The sequence below is a fragment of the Phyllostomus hastatus genome, unplaced genomic scaffold, assembly GCF_019186645.2.
Source record: "Phyllostomus hastatus isolate PE091 unplaced genomic scaffold, TTU_PhHast_1.1 phas_scaffold_1066, whole genome shotgun sequence".
In the NCBI taxonomy this organism is placed as follows: domain Eukaryota; kingdom Metazoa; phylum Chordata; class Mammalia; order Chiroptera; family Phyllostomidae; genus Phyllostomus; species Phyllostomus hastatus.
Genome location: NW_025334004.1, coordinates 23,964,065 through 23,991,177, shown reverse-complemented (window position 1 = coordinate 23,991,177; position 27,113 = coordinate 23,964,065). Strand labels below are relative to the sequence as shown.

The 27,113-nt window shown below is 44.0% G+C and overlaps 1 protein-coding gene and 1 non-coding gene across 3 annotated transcripts in view; both read right to left on the bottom strand.

The window, feature by feature from the left end:
- The window catches only part of FHIP2A (FHF complex subunit HOOK interacting protein 2A), a 31,537-nt gene extending 6,460 nt beyond the window's left edge, over positions 1-25,077 (bottom strand). For both annotated transcript variants that reach the window (XM_045854180.1, XM_045854181.1), the window contains exons 1-14: positions 24,708-25,077; positions 18,542-18,620; positions 15,848-16,017; positions 13,896-14,000; positions 13,317-13,439; positions 10,189-10,497; positions 9,814-10,010; positions 8,409-8,523; positions 7,754-7,830; positions 7,473-7,665; positions 7,114-7,283; positions 6,601-6,744; positions 5,671-5,761; positions 3,299-3,442 (exon numbers count right to left, since the gene is read on the bottom strand). In XM_045854180.1, coding sequence (XP_045710136.1) covers positions 3,299-3,442; positions 5,671-5,761; positions 6,601-6,744; positions 7,114-7,283; positions 7,473-7,665; positions 7,754-7,830; positions 8,409-8,523; positions 9,814-10,010; positions 10,189-10,497; positions 13,317-13,439; positions 13,896-14,000; positions 15,848-16,017; positions 18,542-18,620; positions 24,708-24,752 — 1,962 coding nt within the window. In that variant the 5' untranslated portion in view covers positions 24,753-25,077. The remainder of the gene's footprint in view (positions 1-3,298; positions 3,443-5,670; positions 5,762-6,600; positions 6,745-7,113; positions 7,284-7,472; positions 7,666-7,753; positions 7,831-8,408; positions 8,524-9,813; positions 10,011-10,188; positions 10,498-13,316; positions 13,440-13,895; positions 14,001-15,847; positions 16,018-18,541; positions 18,621-24,707) is intronic.
- Positions 25,078-26,576: 1,499 nt separating this feature from the next.
- LOC123829182 lies at positions 26,577-26,728 on the bottom strand. The gene has a single exon (XR_006787568.1). It is a non-coding gene; the product is annotated as a small nucleolar RNA SNORA62/SNORA6 family (small nucleolar RNA).
- Between the last annotated feature and the right edge of the window lie 385 nt (positions 26,729-27,113).

The window sequence follows — 27,113 nt, the reverse complement described above, 5'->3', positions numbered from 1 at the left end:
TGTATTTTGTAAGGTATTTTAAATTAGTATTTTCATTTAATTCTTACAAGCAAACCTAAGTAGCAGGTTAGGGCAAGTAACAGCAACTTCATTTTAGCCATAAGAAAATGCAACAAGGGGCTAAGTGAGTCACCCAAGGTCAAACTCTCCATCCATGGCAAGGGCAGGACAAGAACTTGGCCTCCTGCACTTGTCTGGGATCATCTACGCCCTGCTCTGGACCTTAGCCCTTGTCCACAGTGAACATGTAATCCCGGCATGGTCACCCCGACCTTTTCGGGGTACACACTAAGAAGAAGCATGAGCTGGGCTTAAGTGCTTGTGTTGGGTGTAAAACAAACAAGGAAACACTGGAAGTGTAGCACATGCTGTTAAGAGGTTAAAAGAAAAAAAGCACTTACTCTTTCTCTTTACGGACTACTTCAGAAACAGTACTGACTAACGTCTAACCTTGTGGAATACTTCTTAAGTGATAATTTCTTTATTTGGCTTTCTGGTTATTGAAGATGGCCTACTTGCATAGTACATTTCTCCGCACCCCCCTCCCAAAAAAAACCCACCTTTATTTTTTATTTTACTTATTATGCTATTACAGTTGTTCCATTTTCTCCCCTTTATTCCCCTCTGCCCTGTACACTCCCACCCACGTTCCCCCTCCTTTAGTTCATGTCCATGGGTCATACATATAAGTTCTTTGGCTTCTCCATTTCCTCTACTATTCTTACCCTCCCCCTGTCTATCTTCTACCTACCATTTATGCTACTAATTCTCTGTACCTTTTCCCCCTCTCTCCTCCTCCCACTCCCCCACTGATAACCCTCCATGTGATCTCCATTTCTGTGATTCTGTTCCTGTTCTAGTTGTTTGCTTAGTTTGTTTTCATTTTATGTTTGGTTGTTAATAACTGTGAGTTTGTTATCATTTTACTGTTCATATTTTTTATCTTCTTTTTCTCAGATAAGTCCCTTTAACATTTTATACAATAAGGGCTTGGTGATGATGAACTCCTTTAACTTGACTTTACCTGGGAAGCACTTTATCTGCCCTTCCTCTTTAAATGAAAGCTTTGCTGGATAGAGTAATCTTGGGTGTAGGTCCTGGCCTTTCATGACTTGGAATACTTCTTTCCAGCCCCTTCTTGCCTGCAAGATTTCTTTTGAGAAATCAGCTGATAGTCTTATGGGCACTCATTTGTAAGTAACTGTCTCCTTTTCTCTCATTGCTTTTAAGATTCTCTCCTTATCTTTAACCTTGGCTAATGTAATTATGGTGTGCCTTGGTATATTCCTCCTTGGGTCCAACTTCTCTGGGACTCTCTGAGCTTCCTGGATTTCCCGGAAGTCTATTTCCTTTGCCAGATTGGGGGAGTTGTCCTTCATTATTTGTTCAAATAAGTTGTCAATTTCTTGGTCTTCCTCTTCTCCTTCTGGTACCCCTATGATACGGATGTTGGAGTGTTTAAAGATGTCCTGGATGTTTCTAAGCCTCTCCTCATTTTTTTGAATTCTTGTTTCTTCATTCTGTTCTGGTTCAATGTTTCTTTCTTCCTTCTGGTCCACACCATTGATTTGAGTCCTGGTTTCCTTCCCTTTACCGTCGGTTCCCTGTACATTTTCCTTTATTTCACTTATCATGGCCTTCATTTTTTATCTAATTTACAACCATATTCACCAATTATGTGAGCATCCTTATTACCAGTGTTTTGAACTGTGCATCTGATAGGCTGGTGATCTCTTCGTCACTTAGTTGTATTTATTCTAGAGCTTTGATCTGTTCTTTCATTTGGGCCATTTTTATTTTGTCTCAGTGCTCCTGTTATGTATGAGGGGCAGAGCCTTGGGTGTTCACCAGGGAGGGGTAACCCACATCACTGCATCATGGTGCTGTTTGTGGGGCAGGGGTCCGAGAGGGAACAATGGCTCTTGCTCCACTCTCTGCCAGTTTTCAGTCACTCCCAGCGCTACCCACAATCAAAGTGGGCCCTTCTCGCACTGATTCCTGGGTGGGTGGGTTTGTGTACGTTCTAGGAGCCTGTGAGTCTCTCCAACAAACTCTCCTGTGAGGCTGGAGTTTCTCCCGCTGCCACGTCAACCTCCATAGGTGTTTTCAATCGGAGATTTGAGGCTATTTCCCTGCGCTGGGACCCCAGGTTGTGCAGTCCGCCCTGCTCCCCAGTTGTTCCTCCCGGTTTATCTGCACTAGGATGTGGGACCGCCCAGTCTGCAATGCGTCGCTAGCCACCACCTTGCCAGCCAGCTGCAGCCTTGCCCACCCTGATCCTTCACTGCCCCTTTGCCACAAGTCCTCTCCGCCCGGCTCCGCCCCTCCTACTGGTCTGAGTGAGTGTTTCTTCTTTAACTCCTTGGTTGTTGGACATCCACACAGATCGATTTTCTGGCAGTTCTGGTTGTTTTTATTTTTAAATTTGTTGTTGTCCTCCTTTTGATTGTGCAAAGGAGGCACAGTGTGTCTACCTACACCTCCATCTTGGCCAGAAATCAATACATTTCTTTTATAATTCCCTAAGCTCACGTAAACCTTAACTAAATGCTAAAAAAGACCAAGTGCTTTAATGTACAATTTTAAGTCAATTCCACATTGGTTAACATGGCTTCTGTTTGGAGACAAGCACCACGCCAGGTTCTCTCACATCAGGTGCATCCCCCGTGTGCACGGCATCTCCAAGCTCTGCCGCCCCTTTGCTCACTTCTCAGTGAGGTGCGGGGTGAGGGAGAGACTCTGTGATCCCAAATTCCGCTCCCGCCAGTCAGTGGGACGCACACAGCAACACGCAGCTGCTGGTGAGCTACCCACCCTGCAGTAAGTAGAGTTACCTTTTTCAATTTACCCCATCCCCTGTGAAAATGAGTGTCACTCACAAGTTCTTTGTCTGTAGGAGCATGCTGACGTCATACTGTTCTGAACTGGGCCTTACAAGGCAGACTCCATCTCTATTTGTACTAACACTACTGACTGTATTAAAAGGCTTTCTAAGTCAGGTATAAAAGAAAAGCACTCTAATCTCCTCCAAACACAATGAAGATACGAAGACAACGGCCTATAATGAGAACTAAAACATACAATTCTGTAACAACCATCAGGCCAAATAAATGCTTTTAACATAACGAATGCATTGGAAACACCTGTTGTTGACAACCAAACTTGATGAAAATGTCATCTAGTGGAAAAACTAAGAAAACCATAAAACTACTTTACTAAAGATGTAAAGGAAGACCTGAGATGAACCCGTGATGAATGGTAACAAAATAATATGAAAATAAGTCTCTTAACACATTACCTGGTCAAGGATTCTTCCCATTCTGTCAAATAGAACTTTCAAAAAATGACCTTCAAAGAAAGCGGCTTCCAAGTTGCACTTTTCCAACGCTTTTGGAGAGCCAGGCCACTCCCATCTTAAGCAGATGGCACAGTAGTCCCGGAACTGGGGAAAAAGCATTGAGATCATCAGAGAACTAACCAAAACCAAATTGAGATGAGAGAGAAATGACTTCCTCAAACAGGAAAGTAGAAATTCCTCTGAATGCCGAGTGAGTGTCTGTTCCGTGGGAGGTGCCATGGGAGAGAAGAAATGACTCAGATGACAGCCTGAACCAGACGCAGAAAGTAAAGTGATAATCACCGATGGAAAAATAGGCATATTCTAGGTTTACCAAAGTACCCCTTTAACTACTGTGCTTGTGCTCTTTCCGAGCAGAGGAATGTAACCCTTTCCTTATTTTCATTACGCACTTAAGAGAAGACTTAAAGGCATGGTAGGCTCTAGCTGCACTTGCCACTCTGTCCTGCTGCTACCTGTAGCAGAGGGACAGACGCACGGCACCTGAGGAGGCACGCCTGGCGTCCCCACAGCGTGTCTGCACCGGGCACGCTGCCCCGGCAGGATGCAGTGGTGCGGCTCCGACTGTGCTCCGCAAGCTGCTGCCACCGCGAGGAGCGCAGGAACTGAGGGCGAGCACCGAGACACCTTTACTGCAGCTTAACTGAGCCAATTTTACATCCCCTGAACCTAACAGAATAATCAGGGCCTGTAATTTGTGTTTTTTTCTTTGCATTTTACTAGTAATGCAATTTTTTAAAAAATCCTCACCCAAGGATATGTTTATTGATTTGAGAGAGAGAGGAAGGGAGGGGGGAGGAAAGGGAGAGAGACGCCAATTCCTGCACCCCTCCCCACAAGCCATCCCCAGTAGGCACCCCAAGGGGGGATCAGACCCGCAACCTAGGCAAGCGCCCGGACCAGGGATAGAACCCACACCCTTCCTGGTGGACAGGACGACTCTCCAGCCAGCTGAGCCACCTGGCCGGGGCTCTAGGAAATCATTTGTGTTGTAGTTTACAAAAGTGCTGGTCTCTGAGGTTGGAAATAATAAAAAACTAGTCCTTCAAACTACACCGAGTTTATCACTGGAATAAACAATAGGAATTATTACAAGCACAAGAATATCTCATCATAAAAAATTTTAAAAGTCTTCCCGCCAGGTAATTTACTTGAATTGGAGTAAAAGAAATTTACAGCGAAGCTTTCTTCCTTATTCTTTCCCCTTTCAGGTTCTCCTCAATAAAGCGAAATTACTTTGGCCTCTCTAATTTGGAAATTACTTGAAATTACAACAAAACATATTCTTACCATAAAGCACTAACTTCATCTTTTTAAGAAAAACAAGCATATTTAAAATGATAAATAAGCCAACTTCTTCAATATATTGTGTTTTATACTATTTAGCTTTCAATAGACAATTTTCTTTATAAAACCACATCCTAATATTTAGTAAAACATTTTCTGATTAACACTTCTGAAATTGTGACCTAGAATGTAATAGTTTAAAAAATAAGAATAAAACTTTACAGAAAGAATAAAAGCAGTTTAAAAATGCTGTTGGTAGTACTGAATTGATATTACTTTATTGCCTTTATTGTTACATGAAAGCACATTACTCTAGTTATTTATGGAGTAATGTGGACTTGAAGTCAGGCTGGAATCATTATGAATTAACTGTGCACACAAACAAGTTAATTATCTATAATAGCACACTTAAATCCCAGACATGGGAATGAAAATTCTACACACATTTTTCTAATTTGAGACATTTCAAAGCTTGGAGTTTTGTAAAAATGGAAATGCTACAGAGTAAAGAAGACTGAGGGAAGGACATCTGATTTAAGAACCAAGGAGAGACTGCGGGTTGTAAGCCAGAATGCAGGGCGGGGTGGGGACAGCGTGATGCAGGACAGCATCTGAAGGTCACTGGGGTGGGAGACGGTGCTGCAGAGGAGGAAGGAGGAGAAGGGAGAAGCGCCTAGGAATGGGAGCAAGGGCGGTGGTGGGCGGAGTCATGTAGCGATCTTGGTTTGGACTAGCAGGGGAACGGTTTTGGAGAGACATAATGTCAACTACAGAAAGAAAGGACAGGGAAGCAAGACGGGGAGGGGAGAAAGGGGAAGAGGAAGAGGGAGCATTAAAGAAATCTTGAGACAGAGACACAGTCGGTGAAAGGCAAAGGAAGGTCACGAGCAGAGAGTTCAAGTGTGAGAGTGGAGTTCAGGTGTTGCAGAGAAGGGGAGACCTCTGGAGAAATGCCCGTGGGCGATGTGACGAGGTGTGTGCATGCATCCTCATTAGATTTCATCTCAAAAAATTCGTGCACTCACCTGCCTGTGAGCGTCTCGGAGGTAGGTATCGTACCCAGTGCCCTCAACGTGGTAGGATGATTTTGCTTCATCCGGTACCAGACAGAGAAAACTTAAAGGAAAGAGCCATCATCAATGACATAAATACTCCCACAATTCAATATCTTTATATGTATTACAATATCTAGCAATATCTTTAGTCAACTATTAATGCAAGTGGAAATTTGAACAATAAAATTCTATGTTCTTAAGCTTAACTTTAATCAGTCTTACTGATGAAATACTCTTTCATTAAAGGTTTTATTTAAAAAATTCCTCATTTCACTTAAAAAGGAAGTAAGCCTAAAATGACTTTGTTTTTACAGCCCAATGACAGAGTGCCATGGTATTTGTTAATGTCAGGACACTGGCTTTTAAGTAAGTGAATTTAAGATTTTTATGCATCCTAATTTCACATCTTGATTAACATGCAATTTTCTCTAGTCATCTGATAAAACCAGGCACATCAGTAATAGCTTTGACAAGCAAGAAAAATAAAATTGTCACTGAAAGAGCACTTAAAAAAAATCCTGAAAACACGAACTAATGAAAAGGAATATCTGGTATGCTTAGCATAAACGAACACAAGTCAATAAGTACAATTTGTCAAACTGTTGATTCTCAGTGCTGTTCTGCAGTGTTGGGAGTTACTTCAAATTATTTACATATAAAAAGTAGGGTACTTTGAAGGTCACAGTTGTCCCTTCTTTTTATTTCTATATTAAGTGGAGCCTTTCTCTGCCCCAGGCTTTCCTTTGCTACATAAGCATGACAAAAAGCTGACATAATCTTTAGATTAAGTAAGAGAAGACTGAGTTCATAATGTATCTCTGTAACAATCTAAGAGCAGAGCTATTATTTGTTACAAAGACAAGTAAAAGAGACGTAAGTGAAATTTATACAGCGACTCACCTGTTTACAATTTTGTGGACTTCCGTTTTCCCATCATTTTTGGGGTGGTCTGGAGTAGCAGGAGGTGAAGAACCCAGCCACTCTTGGTTTGACAAGGTGTTATCTGGTGAAATGTCAGTAAATAATGGATCTTCTTCCAGATCTCTAAGTTCAATTTAATGACGTATAAAAAAAATTTATTATATTTTCTAAACCGAAAGATTCTCTGCTGTGTTCTTAGAAATAATTTTATTCTTACATTATTTTGTTTTTAAAAATTAAGAAATATATATTTTAAAGAGAAATTAACATTTTACACTAACAGCAAACTCAAGGATATAGTGATTTTGTTAGATTTAATAAACAGACAATACCACTTGTAATTTAAAGGGACGGTGATATCAAGACATCTAAGTTTTATTTTTAAAAAACTTTAAAAACTGTTGAGGTTTTTTTACAAATGAAGGAGAGAAATGAGAGAAAATCACGATTGCACGTGAAATGCTGAGCTCGCGGGGACGGATGGACACTTACACTGCGCCCGCGATCAGCCCGTTCTCCGCCACGTCTTTATCTTCCGGGCACGCGGGTTTGTATTCCGTGTAGTTTCTTTCTTCCAGATTCCTTAGGACCAGGTTGTAAAGAATGTGCTCGTTGGGCTTTTGTAAAAGATGTTCAAACATCCTCAGTGTCATGATGCTTATCTGAAACCAAAAACGACAGAAGCTAACTGAAAAATGTCTCTAAATACTCCATTCTTCTCACCGCCCTGTGAGTCGTCTTGGCCATTTTAAAAGCCACATACAAAGAGGCTGCACTCAACGCATCACAAGTATATTAAAATCAGCATTTCAAAGACTCGAAGTCCAATTATAAATAACTGCATGGCTTACCTCATCAGATATGTGATCACAATGTTCAATTAACCTATGTCTTAAAGGATGCCTATTAATCTCTGCCAGGGTTTCTGGTTCCCTCTGCTCTCCAAGGATGAAAAACACCGTTTCTTGGAGCAAAACGTCGGAGGTCACTTGCCGAACAATGCGATGGAGCATTGCCGTTGATGTCAGAATACCCATCTCAGAGCTGGCAAAACAAACAGGTAATTAGTGGGCAAAAATAACACGAACACAGAGATTTTCTTTTTTTTTTTTTAAGCAAAGAGGCCACTCACGTTTGCATTAACTGAGGTTCCATTACACCAATAAAAAATCTTTCATGAACGGCTTTGGCGAGAGCAACAGCAGTAGTCTGGAATACAGTACAAGCATCGTTATCTTTTTTTGATGGAACAGAGATTAATTTGTAACCTCAATAAATCAGTCTGCATCCTCCATCTGAGTTAATGTGTGAAACAAACTTGCCTACTGACTGTCTCACTTGATGGTATATGACCATTAGTTATTGAGTTCTTTACATTTTATCTAAATTTCCAAGACAGGATAAAAATATTATCCTTGTCCTTGGATATACCCTTAAATATGTCTTTGATAGACAGGATAAAAATATTAGCCCAATCACTTCATGGTAGTAACGTCTTTCCAAAGAGGAGAAAAGAAGGAAGACTGATGTTATCTTATGAAGAGTCGTTCTTATATTAAAGAAACATAAAGGCAGGATTTGAATTGTAATTTATTCTCGAGTTGTAACACACACAAATATACACACATACACACTTCTTTTGTTTATTCGGTTTAAGTATTTATTTTACTAACTGTGCTATCTTAAGACAATCAAGATATATTTGGGGATATAAACTGAGGATTCGAATTTCACTTAACAGACACTTACATTTTTAAAGGATCAATAAAAAATTAAAATATTCAAACCTTTTGTGCTTCCTTTATGAGTTGATCACAATAATCAAACCAGGAAAGAAATGAAATTAAGGCTCGTTTTCCTGGAAACGCCGAAGCATCTTCTTTATGACTGTATGAGTCCAAACTGTAGGATACAGAAGAGATGCTCAGGCCAAAGTTACCCAAAGACGTTAATCCAATTCAGCACACCAGAAAAATGAAGGCACTCGAATGAACTCACACAGCAGGACACATTTACACGGGCAAAGCAGCATGACTACCGGAAGAGGGTTTTATAGAAGAAATCCAAAGATCAGAGAAAACCTTTTAAATAGAAGTTGTAAATAATTTTTATTCATTACGTGTGAAGAGGGGGACCAAAGCAGAATGGAGCTACAGGAGAAAATCCATGAAACAGCTCCTCCTGCTTCTGCCATAAACTCCACCAAGCAACAGGAAGGAAGAGCCGGAGGTTCTCAGTGTTGGGGAGGAGGACAGGAGGGTAAGGGAGGGTCTGCCAAAGGGGACGGCTGGCCTGCTTCTCTTCCCGCCTTGAAGTTAACGAGTGGGTCTGCCCACAGACGTGGACGGAATACAGGGAGAGAAAAAACAAGTGAAAACCAAAGAAGGGTCAAAGACACACGGAAAAACAGTAACGAGTTATGACATCAAAATATTAGACTGTTTGTGGGTGGTGGGATTACGGGTGATCTTATTTATGCTGCTTTATATTCTACTTTTTAGCAACTTGTGAGTGTCTTACAACAACCATCTCTTCCTATGAGAATCAGGGCGGGCAGGGAGGAGGGCAGCCCATGAAACAGGCAAGACTGCCCCAGGGGCCATGGAACTTATTTATAAACAAGGAGATAACTTCTTTTAGGATTTAAAAAAAAAACAGATAAAGTTATCGAACTTAATGTGATTAAGGTCTTAAATGACCATTATAATGAACAAAGGACATGTAGCTTCCCCACAGCGGCCAGACTGCTCCCACACCCACTCATTACCACTAATTGATAGCAACTATAAAACGGCCCTCACAGAATCAGCCCACTTAATGATCACTAGTAACTCTGACATTGTTCAGAACAAAAGGGGCTACCATTGCAAAAATACTGGGCCCGGCACAAATAACGCCCCTGTTTTATTACAAAAGCTTTTCTTACAAAATCATCAGCATGTAATTCTGTAACATCACACTATCATACTCAGACACACCACATGACATTTCAGGTGAAATGTTCAAATTAAAACCATAAGTTATTACGCCCATATTATTAGGGTGTATGTGTGTATATATTTATATGTAAATTATCACACCCTGCCAACCCCACTCAAGCAGGCCTTACTTCCGCCGGACCCTGCAGAAATGGACATAAGGTGCAGGCGTAAGAAGTCACTTGTGCGGAATAACACGACGAGCGGTGCTTACCCCCAGTTAATCGCCTCCACCGTTTCAATATCCAAGGGGTCCACTGACTGAGGTAGGGCCTTGTACAGGGAGGCAAGCCGGTCGGTCAGTAGTTCGCACAGGCAAGTGCTCTGCGTGAGGCACTTGGCGGCCGCGGGCTCGGGCAGGCTCACCAGCAACATCAGGCCCTCGCAGGCCTTCACGGCTATCCGGCCGTCCTGCGGGCGACACCACACCCCTCAGTCCTCAGATCAGACAGCCTGGGGCTGCGTGAGAACACGCCACTTTAAAGGATTTCATGCTTTACACTAAAATAAGAACCGATTTTTTTTTTCTATTTTAAACACATCTAACTGATCATACTGGGGGGCGGGGGGGTGAAAGATGACCACTCACAGGACTTCTCGTGAGGTTCAGCAAAGAATTCACTAAGTTGTAGTCCTGGTTTGGGCGGACGACGGAGGCCTCTGGCAGGGAAGCGACGCTGAGACTCTCCAAGCTCGAGGACAGGTCGTCGGGCTGAGCAGCAGGCCCGTCCTCGGGCCCCGTGGGCTCCGAGCCTGCGGGCTCCGTCCCCGCGGCGCCAGGCGGCTCCCCCGGCCCGCAGGGCTGTCCTGTGTCTGCGGACAAGGGGTCCGGACCCTTTAGAGCGTCTTCTGAAATCACACTCGGTGCTCCCTTGGAAGCCAGTGACTTCAGCTTATTCTGAAAAGGAATACATTTTGTAAGAGCCACATCAAAAGCTTTCTAAAACAGAAATAGCATTTTAATGGATTTTTCTATAATTTCCGTATTTTTGGGTATAATGCGCACTTTTTGCCCAAATCTTTGAGGGGCAAATAAGGATGCGCATTATACATGTGCAGTGCCTGAAATACCTTGTATCTTTCTTGTGTTTTGTAATTATTTGTTATATAAAATTTCTTGTTCTGTAAGTTCAAAAGTAAAGGCTAAAATCCTTTATAACACAAAAACCAAGTATCTAAATATAAATAAATGAATGAATGAAAAACTTGAAACGAAATTTTTTGTCCTGAAAGTCTGGGCCAAAAACGTGGCTGCACACGGTACGCAGAAGGGCACCGCACCCGGCAAACCATGACGGCGACATTCAGTGTTTAGCCCGCACAGCGACAGACACCAGTGCTTGGACAAACGCAAATTCTCACACTTTACCAAGCCGTTTCAGATATTTTTAAAACTGCAGAGGCACTTCTGATACACATCACACTACCTACAAAATGCTTCCCGCTGACCCTGAGCAAGGGACCATGTCAGTGACCGCTACTGGACTTCTGCAAAAAACAACTGTCGTAAATGGGAAGAAAGGGTTCTGGAGGTTTCAACTGCAGATAAGTTTCTCACCAATGGACTACTAAGATTATATGGGCTCGATGTTGATTCTCCTAAGATAACTTTTCTAAGATGATTTTTCTAAGTTTTTTTTTCCTTACAATCCTGCTTTATATAAAAAGTAAGATTTGCTTGAAATGTGGGCCCCTCCCCCTACCATACCCAAACACAAAGAGAATCTTAACTGAAGCAAATTATTAGTTTCAAGGCAAAAGTATCTTGCTTTCCATTCGAAGTTAAGAGCAAAAATCAAATCACACATATTAGTTTGAACTCATCATAAACCGGCTTCTCCACAGAGCCTACCGCAGTGTTTTGCCCATCACAGAAGCATATTGAATGAGTTCAAAGTTCTACTTCCCAAGTCATTTTATCGTTATTATAAATCCCTTTTATTACTGTTAAAAGTACAGCATGGACGACTCGTCTTGAGAATTGAGCTCATCATACGTATGTTAGAAGGAAACAATCCTACGGAACTAAATAAACACTCCAAACAATATCCCAATTTCCTATAAAATCGGTGCAGATTCTAGTGTTTATGAATGTAAAACATTTACTTTATCAAACTACTAATAACAGCTGGGAGTGGTATCTCAGATAAGGATGGCAGGGGACAGAATAATCTTAGAACAGCACTCCTTAAACGGATGGTTCTCAAGGTGTGGCTCCAGACCGGTCATCCAGCCCTACTGTGGGGCCTGATGAAACGGCAGACTCCTGGGACCCACTCAGACCCACCAAAAGGGGATCTCTGGCGGTGGGGCCAAGGAATCTGCCTTCTTAAAAAGCTCCTTAGGTGATGAGAAACTGCTGCCTTCACTCTTGCACTTTGTTTCTTACTGAAACTAGTTCCCTTCTCCTTTGGGGAGCTCATTGGTAACCACAGCACATTTGTACACATAGCCCCTGAATCCCTCAAACCCAGGCTTCGCTCCCAAACCGCTGATTTGCAACACCGAATGCCTGCTAATTATTCCCAGGAGGATATCATGACGGTTCAAAGCATCCAGAGCCAAAATACCATCTTCCCCTCTAAATAAGCTTCCTCGGGGCTCCCTTCTTTTCATTAGCGGCAGCCTTAGTGGCTCGGGAGTGCAAGCATCCACCCTCCTGTCTCCTGCTTCCAGCCCGAGACCACACAGGGTCTACCTCCACGTTCTTCTGAACACATTCACTTCCCTCCAACCCAACGCTTCCAACCTAGGTATTGTCCTTTTACTTCTTGTCTAGGTTCTCCCCCAGCCTCCAAGCTGGTTTCCCTGCTTTTCTCTCTCCTCTCAAAGGAGTCCACTGTATAAGACGCTGCCACCAATTTACCGGTAACTTCTCAAGGCACGGGTTCCACCATGTAATAATATCCTTGTCCAAAAATCGTCAATAGCTCCCCAACAACCGCAAATTCTCCATCCTGCCATTCGAAGCCTTTGACAGTTGCTGGTCTGCCTGTCCAGGCGCCCCTCTGACCACCTATCCTAATCATACTGTTTCCTGAACACTCCATCAACTTTTGTCTTCATTCCTTTACTTACGTTCACCCACTCTCATCTAAACATGTCGAAGCTCATATCAAAGATAACCTCTTCTATGAAGTCTTTCCTACTAACCTAGAGCGGTTGGGATCTCTTCACCCTGTAAATACTTAAGGAGCACTTGTTCTGTATTTTTCTTATGAACGCACCTTACTCTACCTTAGACTATGTATTGTATCTGAATATTCATCTCACCTTCGTCACCAGCCTATAAACTCCCTCAGGGCAAAGACAGTTTCTAGCTCATTTACCATATGCGTTTAACCCATGTATGTGTGTGCTAATATAAATCTAATATAGACCAGATTTCAGGGGTACATGCTTGAGAACTGAAAAGCACTTTTGTGACTATACTTACAAGTGATAAAGCTGCATTTCTCTAAAGATTCATTCATTTAAGTGTTAATTGCACAGTTACTATGCACCGTGCTCAGTACTAGAGAATCTACAGGGACCGAAAGATGAATAGAACTGAGTCTTTGTCCTCAAGGGGCTCACTACCAGCAGGAGAAAGTGAAATGCATATAAAAACTCTGATACCAGGAAACTGTAATAACTGACATTGAAAGTATATAAACAGTCAATTCGCATAACAGTTTGAACATAAACATACTTTGAAGACTGATACCTATACCATACCTCCAGAAAAAAATTCACCAAATAGGGATCTTCTTTCAGTTTTGCACACACAATACAGAGAAACTGAATTTCTTCATTTTCCGTTGGTGTTGCAAGGACTTCACCACATAGCCGAATTAATTTCTGCCAAAAATTTTTCCAAAAATGTTTTAATTTCGGTTAATTTTTTACAAGTATATAAACAGCCATCTATTTACCTTAAGGATATTGAAAATTTTCAAATAATACAAATAGCTTGCATTATTCAGCTATAACACTATTTACAATCACCAATATCAAAGTAAGTTTATTAGTAGTAAATTTTTCAAATACATTACCCTAAGAAATTATTGCGGTATATAAAAAACTCTCCTTGAGTTGTTATGGAGATAAGTTGAAGGGAAAATTAATGTATAAAATTTTAAAAGAAATATAAAGACATGAAGTACATTTAATACAATGCCAGCTCAAAATTTCCCAGTTTGCATGTTACTTTTAGAGCAACTTCCTGTACTGTTTTCACTCTCAGAAAAATTATACTAAGTAATGTCGGTACCAGAGGAAATCAGACCGATGCGTCAGCGGGAGGGAGCCCCCTACCTGCACGGGCCTGTGCACGTTGATGTGCGGGAGCAGCGGCTGCCTGATCCTCCCCAGGAGCTTGGTGTAGAACCCCAGCACCTGCTGTTTCATTCCCGGGGGACACTGGGCACGGGAGGGGAGGGGGGCGGGCAAGGAGAGAACAGACAATACAAACACACTTACTCAAGAGCTTAAAACACAGGAGAGACAATGGATGGGACTGTATTCCACCCTCAGAGTCCATGCCATTAGCCAAGATAAAATTCTCAATCCATTATTGACGGGTACTCCAGGAATAAAGTGACATCTGGGACTACAACGTGGCATATGGGACCATATGGTGAGAACACGCTGTTCGGATTGGAGTTTGGTTCAGGCAACGCCAGCCTGCTTATATTGTCAGTGCTAAGGTAACGTGAAACTATTATAGTTAACTCGGTGGCAAAGCCTAGCCAGAACCCTGTAACTCACACAAATGACAGGTAATCGTGAACTTTCCAGCACATACATGCAGGAGTAACTGAAACCTAACACACATATGTAAATTAAAGGATTCCTATGGTATAAACATCTATGATGTAGCCCAACAAGGTTTTAAATTAGCTGCAAAATTATTTACATTATGATTGTAGGCAATTAATATGTAATAAAGAAGTTTGTATAATATGCTACTTGTTTCAAATATTTGCTTAAAAGTAGATAAACCTGATGATTACTCACACTGTGAATTAAGAGCGTATGAATTAATGCTGTATGTTCTATAGTTAACCCATTTAAACTGCCTCAGAACGAAAATAGTCACAAAATGAGTAGCATTTCCAAGGCATCACCATACACATGCTATCTGAAAGTAGTATAAACTATAATCTTAAGCACAGTATTTTCTAAGATAGCAAATACCTTACATTATTTAGCTAAAACACTAATAGAAACAATCACCTGTGTCAGAATAAACTTACTAGTAGTACAATTACTAATGTTTGCTCAAAAATCAATTAACAGTTACTCAACTTAGTGTTACGTGCAATCCCACTCTCCAAAGGACAGGAGAAAAGAAGGTGAGGAGGGACATGGAGGTATTAGGGGAAAAGAGGGCATTAGGGAGATGCGTTGCCTAGAAAATGTAAGTTGAATGAGTGCAACTTAAGATGAATTGGTATTATAGATTCGTTAAAAGGAAATTGTCTTTAAACTATTATTTGGAACTCTATTTGGTGGCTAAACATAATCTATCAGTTTGGTTTTTTCTCCCAGTTTGACTTTCACATGTGTTACAGAAATTCACGGAACAGAACCACAGAGTTGCAGAGTTGAGGAGGGCACACGGTGATCCCCTCCTTGTTTTTAAAAAGAGGAAGATTAACCAGTGAGCCTTGCAGAAGGTCACGGTAGGTAAGTGACAGAGGCACGCCTCCTAACCGGAACCCCTAGTTCTTCCCCTGCCCTCACAGCAGTGCCTGCTTTGAAACCCGTCTCTGTAAGAAATGTGCAAGTTTTGTGACACAGAATATTGTTTATACAACGCCAGCTTTGCAAAGACTCCTCAAGATTCACGAGGCCTACACACTTGAATGGCCTCCACCTACTAGTTGAGTTCATGTCAGAATAATCAGTGACATTCCCTTTCAGGATTATGAAAAATAACTCCCATTTTCGCAACCCAATTCCATGGGGTTCCCCCTCATTTCCTTTGATTCTGAGCACATGATTATTGTCACAAATGTTTCCACTGTGACTCCAAGCAGCCTAAGTTGTTGTCTCGAGTATTTGGGAGTTTTGCCATCTCCATGGAAAGTATGTTCACATGGGCCGTGCAATTTTCTTTTTCCCACAAAGCTGGCTGCGATCCTGCCATGCTTAACACATACCTCTGTGATCCAGTTTAGTGCTTGGCAGCATCTCTCTCTCTCTAAGACATGATGAACACATGCATTACGTGCCCAAGAACGGGATGTGGATGAGAAACTTACATCAGCTTTCCCTAAGGTATATAACGTTTCCAAGATCTTGTGATGAAGCAAGTATTCCATACACGGCCCCGTCTCCCCAAACTCTCGTTCCTTCTCTTCTTGCACCAATATATCTAACATCTGGTCCAGATGAGACGGAATATTCGTGTCTGTCACTGGGGCTTTGTCATCTAAACAATAAAAAACGTGCATCAAACATTCCGACGTTTTTAAACTGCATGTTTAAACTAAATGTTTCATTAAATATTTTCTGAAACATTAAACTGCACACTTTAAACTGCATTAGGTTTAGCTGTATGTGAAACAGTTTATTCTTCTATTATCATTTACTAATTACTGTACTATTTTCCATCCCTGACAGAATTGAAGTCCTGGCTCCTGTAAGCTGCCTTTAGGTCTCTGTGCCTTGGCACGTGCCATTTCCTCCCTCGCCACCTCCCAGCCTCCTGCTCGGCTTTTAAAGCCCAGGTCAAACGCCGCCTCCTCCTGTTTCTCCCTCCTTTGTCCTCTTTCTGTGCCTGACATAAACTTATTTGTCCCCTGCTTTATTGTAGTGTGCACCCTCGTTTCTGCTACCAGATTGCTAAAAATCAAGAAGCGAGAATATAAAGCCTTTCTTTAAAGCACTTCCTTAAAGCCACTGAGTGGCTAAAACAAGCCATTAGGAAAGGCAGCTCCTCTCAAAACCCTTTTCTGTACATCTGCTGCCTCATATCCACAGAAAGCTAGAATTACATTTAAAGGGATATATATAGACCTATATAGATTTTTATTCATTGCACAAATATAAAGGATTTTTTCTTCTCCGACAAATCACCCGTGACCCCATCAGCTTGCCAAACCAACCACTGTCATTTTCTTGTTCATGCCTCCTTCCAGTTAAGCGACATGTGTCCGCTCTGCACACCCACCAGTGTTCACCTACATGTTCCCCAAGGGAGCCCACAGCGCTAGGGAGTGACGCTGCCGACTTTCCCTACTGCAGAGGCTGCCAAACTTGACCCCAGGACAAATCCGGCCTCGCTGTCTGCTTTGATAAAGCTGAACTGGAACAAAGGTATGCTTCCTTTGTTCCACTGTTCCTTTGTATACCACTGACGGCTAGTGTGCATCACAACCACAGAACAGAGCAGCCGCAACAGAGAGCAGATGGCCTACATCTGGCCCTTTACAGGAAAGGTTTGCCAACCCTTGACCTACTTCATTCGTGTTTCCCCATATTCACTCTCCATCCTTCCTACTCTGAGAAAAACAGAAAAACAGAAACAACCAGAAGATGACTTCTGAAGACCCCCCGATACCACATCTACCCACTTCCTGCATTTATACCCAGATGGTCTTCCTACTTTCTACCTTCTTTTTATCGAGAAACTGTCCACAGGCCTATTTAAGGCTCAGCCCCCGCCTGGGCAGTAGATCCCCTCCCCCCTCGCCCACTGAGGGATATTGCTCAGAAATGATCCCATCCGACTCTTGTCCCTCCTTCCCCTCCCTACTAGATCATTCCCATCACATTATAAATTGCAGTATCTTCCACCTTTAAAAAAATAACCCTCTTTTGATGCCACGTCTCCCTCTGGTGGTGGCCCCATTTCTCAGCTCCCCTTTATACCAACACTCCCCGAGAGAGCAACCTACCTAACTCTGGGGACCCAGGCTGTCTGGGTGTCCCGTGCCATAGTGCTCATCACCCTAACCCCTGAACACTGGGCCCTAGGGCTTGGTTGGGGGACACCCTCTCTCTTCCATCTCCCTTACCCCTAGACAATCTCATCGGGTCCCATGACTCTCAGTATCTCTGGTCTGGACCCCTACCCTAACTTCCAGAAGCCCACTGCCAACTGTCTACTTGACACATCCCACTGGACAGATAATGAGCATCTCAAACGTAATTGTGTTGAAAAGTCTCTTTCAAACCCGCTCCTCCTGCAGTCTCCTCACTCTCAGCACCACCCTAGTGGTCCCTGTGAAACAGACTCTGCTGCACCTCTGCTCAAAACCCTCCTGTGGCCTCCCGCCTTAGAGCATAAGCCAAGGCCCTTACCATGGCTTATGAGGTCCCGTGTGTGTCTGCACCCTCTGCCTGTGCACTGTCGCTGCCCACCACCCTTCTCCTCCTTCGCTTTCACCCTGGGCACCCCGCCTTCCTTACAGTTCCAGGACTCTGCCAAGGGCCTTCCTGTTCCAGGCTCCAGCCCCCGGGTCTGCGCACCGCACCGGAACCTCTTCCTGGCACCTCTCCCCACCCCCACACTGGCTTCCTCTCCCCCTCAGGCTGCAGCGCAGATGTCCCCTGGGGCAGTGAGGGTTTCTCTACCCTAACACAGCTGCCTGCCTGCCCCAGCAACCACTTCTATCTGCTCAGCCTGCTTCACTCTCTCTCCAACACTTCTCCTCGGACACACTATATGTATTTGTCTATTGATTGTTTGCTTCCCCCCCCCACCCCCCACCCCGATCAGCACGTTAGCTGTTACGATCTTGTCTGTTTGATGGTTCTGCCCCCCAGCGCCCGGAACTGTGCCTACACATAGCAGGTGCTCAAGGGGCATGTATTTTCAATGAATCTAAAAGGGGAATTAAAAGTACATTGTTTATGCATTTAAATATAAAATAACTTTAAAAACTAATAATCTGAAATACATTTTGGTTTTCACAAATTTTCTGTTTATTAACATCATCGTTGCTTCTTACCCGAAGTCTCTATGTAGTAGTGGGTAATAGCCTTCCAGTGATAAACGAAATCTTCTTGTAAAGGGAGAGAAGGTGCCAGCTGCACAAACACACACAAAAAGACCACAATTAAGAAAATGGCGTTAAAGTTTCCCCTGGAGTACTACTCTGTATTTGTCTACTAATCATAAAAATAATGGGTGAGCTTTCATTTGCTCCTATGTCGGGTATCAAAGAGAAACAAAATGAGGCAAATCCAAGAGAGTAAAAATGATTTATTAAGAAAGTGGAAAAACACATTCATCAACATTATTATTCAACGACAGGGTCGTTGTGTTCCCTTCCCCTGGAACTAGTAACTCCATACGGCTTCAGACAGAGTTAAAGGAAAACGCACACTACCCTGTTAGGAGAGTATCAGTAGAACGGAAGGATCGATAACCAGGGATCTTTGTACCTAGGACTTTGACATGAAAACAGTAAAAAGCTGCTACGTAGTCAGCTACACGTCACCACGACTCGAACGCACACCAGAGTCAACCCCGAGATCAGATTAAAGCCGTCCCTCCTTTCAGGGACGTCCAGATGACATTTCTTTTTTAAGCCTAGATTAGGCAGAGCGTATTTTCAGCAAAATAACCATGTGAACCAGACACTGCCAATTTCAAGTCCACAAAGTCAAAAAACGTTGGACATTTTAGCTTTGAAATTTACTTCAGAAGTTTTAAGACCCAAATTATATCCCTTCAGCAAACCTCCAAGTATTTCAAATGTGTGTTACAACGGACAGAAAAGACTTGGTGCACCTTCAACAACATTTTCCTTTGGGGCTGGAGGGGGGAGAGAAAAAAGAGAGAGGGAGAGAGACAGAAGAGAGAGAGGTGAGGGGGGTACCGTAGTATGGTTAGTAAATTTGGGTGAGGAAGTGCAGAGTGACCCAGCTTACTTAAAAACAGACAGGTTTCTATTCTGGAAGCCTGGACTCGGGCGGAGGAATCTTCCCACTCCGTGCACCCTTCCTACGCAGGTGACCCGAGAGGTCATGTTACTACTGGGCACTCCTTCCTACCCGTTCCCTTCTGATCCGCTGGTGTCCCCAGCAGAGAACGCAAAGTTCCAAACCTGTGAAAACAACTTCCGAACTGCTGGGCAAATTATAAACACTGGTTTCAGTCCAGAAGATGAAATGGAGTTAGGGAAAAAAAGGCCCTGGAAATTTTTCAGCAATCGCCATCTTCCGTACTCGCCTATTCATTCCACTCTGAACAACGCTGGATTTAGAGAACGTAAATATTCATCTCATTTTCAAGTAGAATGTTAGGAAAATTTTTAAAAACACTTTAAAATCTTTAATGAAGGAGTTAAAACCTTTGGGATCACTATACTTCAAGAACATGGGGAGAGAAATTACTTCTGGGACATTGAGAAAAAAACTAGAAAGAAAAATAAAAATGGAAGTGTTAATTTGGGAAAATAATCTTCCTGAAATTTTTAGATTAAAAAAATATGTTTTAATCAGCGGCTTGTTTTTAGAATTTTCTTCTGAACATAAAACTTCTCATTTTTTTAGTCCTGTTTATTTATACACAGACACACACACACACATATGCCAGTTTTAAGTATAGTTAAATGTATTAACAATTGGGACAAACCCAAATGAAATTTGGTGTTTAAAAAAATATATGTGTTGTGATTTGTTGACTTTTTCTGAGGGAACCTCCTGGGTATGTAAGATCATAGCATCCTCATTCCAAATTACTTTACCCGTGGGACTTAACCCCATTTCCTGGGGTAAGTCACTAAATCAGAGGACTTACAGGATTTGTGCGAGGACCTTAGTTACTACAGTCAAATTCAAAGGAGGATGTTGTTGCTTACTTATGAACACCTCTCTCCCAGGAGATTGATTTAGAGAAAAAAGCCTATTTAAGTAGCTGGTGAAACAGTTCTAAATTACTCATAACTTAGTAACAGTCTTATTGAAACATGAATAAATTTCCTTATTTATGGAAAACTTCCTTGTAAACTTGCCCCTTTCATTACTAATTCTAATGTGCAAATTTACCTGCTTTATCTTTGCATAAAAACACGTATACTCTGGGTTAAAAAGAAGGCAGAGATGTGTGAATGAGTATGAGGGGATTCTAAATTAACTTTTCCAATACAGAGAATAAATTTTTGAGAATACAGGCGATCACTATCTCAACCAAAACCTGACCAAAAATGCCTGACTCGTCCGCGGCTTTCTCCGGGAGGCCTCGCCAGACTTCCAGACTTCCAGCCTAGGACGGTCTCTTCCGCACGTGGGGTGCACCCTCCGCCAGTCTGCTGCCTCTCCCCTGGCGCTCACCCCGTGTTTGCATCTGTGGCATTAGCCACCTTCGACAGTCTAGACTGTCAGCTCCGCGAGTGCTGGCACTGTGCCGTCGTTTTCATCCCCGAATCCAGTTTCCGACTCGGCGATGGCGCACAGTAACCGCGCGATAACATTTACCGAGTGAATAAGCGAATGGCGCAGCAGTTGCCACCACTGAGTAAGTCGTTACGTGTCAGGCGGTGTGCTACAAAGTCCACACTTACTGTGCGGTCTTAGATTCTCACGATAAACTCCTACTACTCCCGGACAAACTCCTGCAGAGACCCAACGCCAGCTCACTGACCTGCCCAAGGAAATACCGCTTGTGGCTGTCAGCCTGGGCTGTCTTCCTCCAAGATGCCTGCCGGCCACACAAAGTATCTGAGCTGATAATCCACAAGAGAACTAGTGTTCTCAGAGACACATCTGCTTACTGTCACACACGCATCACGCACCAGTCCAATCTCTGAACAAGAGAGATCCATGAAGATCCATGCCCAGATCTTTTAAAATGCTTCTTCCTCGCCCCTACTTCTCTCATGCCCTTCCTCTCTCCTCTGCCTCCCAAGTCCAGCTCCAGTCACGCTTCCTTCTTCCAGGAGCCTTTCCCTGCTCCTCCAACCCTCGGTGCCCGCCCCGTGCGTCCTTCAGAGCTCGCAGGCTGAACAGCTGTCCAAATAATGACAATGGTAAACATTTACTGAGCTCTTCAGGTACATTACCTCATTTACATTTTCAAAACAATTCTCGGAGAGAGGGACTGGAACCCTTTTCTGTCTGGCTGGAAGGGCTAAGCCGCACTCTTGTGTGCCGCTCTCCCTTAACTCGTGTATTTATTTGTTTTGTCTCCCAAATTAAACTGTCAACTTGGTGGGCAAGGACGCGGGCACGCCTTGTGTCTCTCGCCGGAGCCATGCCTTCGCGGCTGGCTCATTAAACACATGCGTGCTGAATGTCCAAAGGACTGAAGGCAGAAATCACTTGTTGGAAAAGAATACACTTAGGAAAACATGACATACGTTTGATTTGAGGTTTTCACTCCCTGGACAGAGTCGTTTTTAAAAGAGCTGCTGGGCCCCCCAAAGCATCATTAACTCAACGATCGTATCACATTCTGCAAGATGACGGCCCTGACACTGTCCTTTATCCTCCTGGAACACGTCTGCCCTTGGAAAGGATGGAACTGGCTGGAAGTGAAAAGGCACCGGTCCCTGGCAGATTACCTAGCGCAGACCAGGCGCCCCACAAATACTGAATTGTACTGACTGGGAGGTATTTTATCAACGCTTTGGAGAATTCATTCTAAGGCGATCCAGTCCAATCTCTGAACAAGAGAGGCCCGATTTCAGATTGGTGACATGTGGCAACAAAACAGACTCATCTCATAATGCCTGCTGGCCCATTGTTCCTATGCTGAAGGAAGACTGTCATTTCTGAAAAGAAAGGCAAGAATTACAAGATTTGCTTTTGATCAAGGTGTGAATTTCTCTCTTAAGCTCAAAATGCAGCCTCAGCTTAATAACACATTTTCAAATACTAATCTTTGAAACTATCTTAGTTTCTTTTTCTTTCTTGTAAGTAGTTAATGGGGAGTGAGGAGAAACCATTCATTAAACAATAAGGAACTTTTGTTTCTTACAACAAAAGGTTCAATAAGGAACCTTTAAACCTCTCATTTAAATGAATATGTATCTGGTCAACCCTAAAAAGCCACTTGAGGGCTGATCCAATTGAATAAAGAAACCTAAATGTAATAATATCAAAACAGGAAAAGATTAGCATCATAAATGGCACAATTGAAAAAGGTCATGTACAATCCTGATAATTATGTCAACTGTGATACTGTATCAGAAAATACTAGCTGAGCATACAAGTTAAAAGGAGCACAAAGAAAAGCTAATGAGAACTGAAGAATGGCGAGTTTACAAAAAAAAAAAAATGTTGAGCCGATAAACAGAAATGAGTAAATGGAAACCACTCTTGGGCCAGGAAAAAATATTCCTCAAGTACCACAAAGATGGCTTACTTATCATTAGGTATTGGTTCATTCCCCAGAGATAGTTAAAAGGAAAAGAAAAACAGTATACCAAATTTTTTTCATGAGCTTTAACCTCCTATTGGGAACTGGGTATCGCAGCTGAAACATCAACCCTAAGCCAATGAAAACAATGTGTTTCTAAATTCAATGTGTTAGTTCTGAGGACCAAGTGAATATAATCCACTCTAACTTGCTCTCTGGCCTCAGCAAAGTAGAGAACCTGGATACTGCAGAACCCGACTCAGACAATTTACAAGGATGACTTGGCAGGTGCTGGCACAATTATAAAAGGATAATGAGGACAGAAAACACAGGCCTCAGGGACACAAATGAGCCATCTTTTTCAAAGCAGTTATCGCTATAAATATGAGCCTCGTAGGGAAAGGATATAAATGATGTAGTAAATTTTTACTCCCAACTATCCCCATATGAAGCTGTAGTCAATGTTTAGCATTAAATGATTGTCGGTGTTTTAAGTTAAGGAATAACGAAAAATGGAAATGTCATCGTTTTTACAAATATTAGCTCTTTTAACAGAAAGATGCTGCACGTTGATGGTGTAAAAGCAAGAAAGGACTAATGACAGTTGTCTCGGAGTCTAAAACTGTCACCTCCCTCCTGTAATACTGCCCTTCATTCATGAACACGTCCTTTCTTGAGCTGGTTGGTCCACATGCTTTCTCGAGAACCTGTAGTGAAGCTACAGCTATTTAAAACCATTTCCCACCTGTCAGTTACAATAGATCTACGAAAGTTTGTTTTCGTTACTGAATTTTATTAAAAATTCACCTTATTTTTATTATCTGGTAATAAAAGCTGTTGCCCTGTAATTGTTTTTTTTTAAGCTGTGTGGATTTTAATGTGCTATATCACACAATCTGCACACAGAAAGGAAAATGACATTTTAAAATTTAGCCCAGTACTAGTTCACAGGATGCACTTTTCAGTGTGGGCAAGTCTCCCGGAGCAAAGCAACTCCAGTCAAGGAGCCAGAGCTCTTATTCAAACAGCGGCAAGACACGTCTAGCTCCTTCTCCTGGGTTAGTCTCCAGGACATTTGAACGATGCTTGTCCACCACGGGGTCTCGCATCCTCAAAGGAGGGGACCATGGCAGGATCAACCCAGAAGGTCCCGGAAGAGGAGGCAGGAAAGGAAACAGATGGCCGGGTGCCTCGTGAGGGCCCGGGCTGCCTCAACCCCCCACGCGGGGACCCTGCAAACTCCTGTGTCACATCCATCGATCAGGTCCAGCCCCAGGCCCGCGACAGCAGAAGCTGCCGAGATCATGGCCCGGGGTCCGGTGGGCTGCGTCCCCGCCAGAGTCGCCCCAAGGTAGGACACCTGGCCGCTTACCCACCCCCCAAAACAAAACAAAACTGAGCAGTGCTGGGCCGTTTCTTTTGTCTTGCTCAAGGCTGACCACTTCTTGCCGGGGAAAGTTGACGGTCATGGAACCGGGGGGCGCTCCACGGGGCTCCGCCAGGTGCTCCCCGGCTGCCCAGTCCCCATCGGGGGAATCGGGAGACCTCCGACCCCGCCGGCAGGGCCGATCGTCCCCGGGCACCCCTGCCCACCCTCCCGAGGAGGGGACGCAGCCCCGCCGACCCCCGGCAGGAGCGAGAGGAAGGGCCCCGCTCCGAGCCCGGCCCCAGGCCCCGGCGCCCCGACGACCCCGCGGCGCCCGCCCTGGGCCTCGCCCCTGCGGGAAAGGGGGCCGCCGCGGACCGGGCCGAGGCCGGCAGGGAGCGTAGGCCGCCGCCAGGCCCGGCCTGCCGTGCGCCCGCGGCCTTACCGCCTCCACGGCGTGCTGCAGGATGGAGGTGAACTTGGAGAACATCTTGTCCCGGGACTGCAGCAGCCTCTCCCGGGACGATCTAGAGAGCTCCTCGATCCGTCGCCGCCGCCCCTGCTGCGGCTGCCGGGGCCGCTCCAGAGTGAAGGCCGGTGCGGGGCGCGGGGGACGAGCGGAAGGCCGAGGCAGGCCGGGCCCGCCGCTTCAGGTAGTGGGCGCGGGCGGAGCGGCGGCTCCGGCGGGCGCTGGGACGTGGCGGGCGGCGGGGAGGGCTTTCCGCGCGGACTCCGGCCCGCGACGCTCCGGCGGCGGCGGCGGCGGCGGCGGCAGCGGCTCCGGCTGGGACACGGTGGCAGCCCGGCTCGGGCTCCTTCCGCCTGCTCTGCCCGCCGCGGCCTGCAGGGGGCGCCGTCGCGGCCCGGGGAGGTCCCGGCCAGGCCTGCCCTGCGGCGGGTGGCAGGACGCCGCGGGGGCAGGACCAGCGCAGAGAGGCGCGGCCGCAGCCCGGTGCCAGAGCTCGGAGTGAGCTAGGCCACCGCCCTCTCCTGGCCTCTGGGCGCCTCTGACACGCTCGTCCTTAACGTTTTTAAAACTCAGCTGGTCTCACAGTTGTGTTGCCAGTGGAAGTCACAGGCGGATTTTGTAGGGAAGCATAGCCATATATGTACATGATAACCTGAGTTCGTCTTTTAAGGGCAGATTTGGGAAAACGGTAAGAAAAAGCACAGTATTAAGGCAAAGTGCACCGTGGATTTAAATGCTAAAAATGAGAATCAGCTAGTGCTGGTGAAATGGCTTTGCAAATTGTAAAATGTGTTATTATTAATTATTCAACTTTAAAATAGGAAGCCCCAAATAGACAAATAGCAAGAAGGGTCAGTTGATAATTTGTTACCTGTGTTATACATAGATGCAATAAATTCAGTATAGCATTTTCTATTCAGTTCATCGCATGGCACTGGAAAACATTAGTGAGGGAAAGAATCGGAAGGGATTCTAGGAAATGCACGGGACAGACAAGTGGAGCTACAACATAAGCACTGGAATGGAGGCGTCTTAAAATATTATGCAACAGTATGTATTAGTCAAGGCTTGCAGAAACGCAATTCGGGCTGGTGAAATTTAGGGTGAGTTGATAGAAATGATGAAAATGTGTGTATCCTGGAGAAATTTGTGTTTGTTTTTGCTAGTACTGGCATTTTGTTAAAAGGACCATTAAGTTCTTGATAAGATGAGGGTGGAGTACGTTTTGCACAATCAGTGATGAAAATAAGCATTTGCCGTTGAACGGAGAAAAGGCACAGAAGGCCGTGCAGAGTGTGAGAGACACTCTGCCAAGCTGGGGCGCCCGGGCTGAAATCCCAGCTGTGCCACTCACTGTGGCAAGTTACCTAACCACTATATGTTGTAGTTTCCTCATCACTAACACTGGGGAGAACACCACCAGGTAGTGTGGGACTTTATTAACATACGTAAAACACGTTAGCAGTCCCTAGTCTGTAGTAAGCAATACACAGCCATTTGTGCTAGCATTGTGTTATTATTAGCAATAGTAGTATTTAACAACAACAAAAAAATAGGGCCAGAAATCAAGGTTTAAGGAGACTTTCTTGTTTCTTTCTCCTTCCTTCCTTCCTCCCTCCCTTCCTCCTTCTTTCCTTCCTTCCTTCCTTCCCTTTCTTTCTCCCTCCCTCCTTTCCTCCCTCCTTTTCCTCCCTCCCTCTTTCTTTCTTTCCCTCCCTCCCTCCCTTCCTTCCTTCCTTTCTTTTCTTTCTTTCCTTCTCTTTCTTTCTCCCTCCCTCCTTTCCTCCCTCCTTTTCCTTCCTCCCTCCCTCCCTTCCTTCCTTCCTTCCGTCTTTCTTTCTTCAAATTTGTATTAAGAATTATCATCAAATTCCACTCACTGGGTCAGAGACCCTTAGGTTGTTAGCAAAACACTTCCCCTCATGTAGCACATTACCTACACTTGTGAGTTCATCGACCACCAACGATCTCAACTCCAAGCTCTAACAATGTGCATAAAAAAGAGGCTTGAACTAGTCTTTTCTTCTTTTCTCCTCTGTTCATGTTATTGTGTCCTTGCATGATGGATAGACTTGACCTTAATTTTCTGTGCGCTGGCCCCTAGACTGCTGGGGTCATCTTCCGTTGTTTGCTAAAACCTGACATGTGCTCCTAGCCACATTTTGGCTAATTGTACCTGCTTCAACCCACAGTCCATAATGGCTATTATTATTATTATTCACACAGTTTAAGATGGCTAGTCATATTACTAACCGTAATTATTTTCCTGACCTAACGGTCCTACATTTATATGGTATTTTGCATTTTCATAATGCCTTACAACCACTTACTGGATGGGGAGGTCTGTGTAAAACAGACTTAAGAGTTGTTTGCCTTTGATGA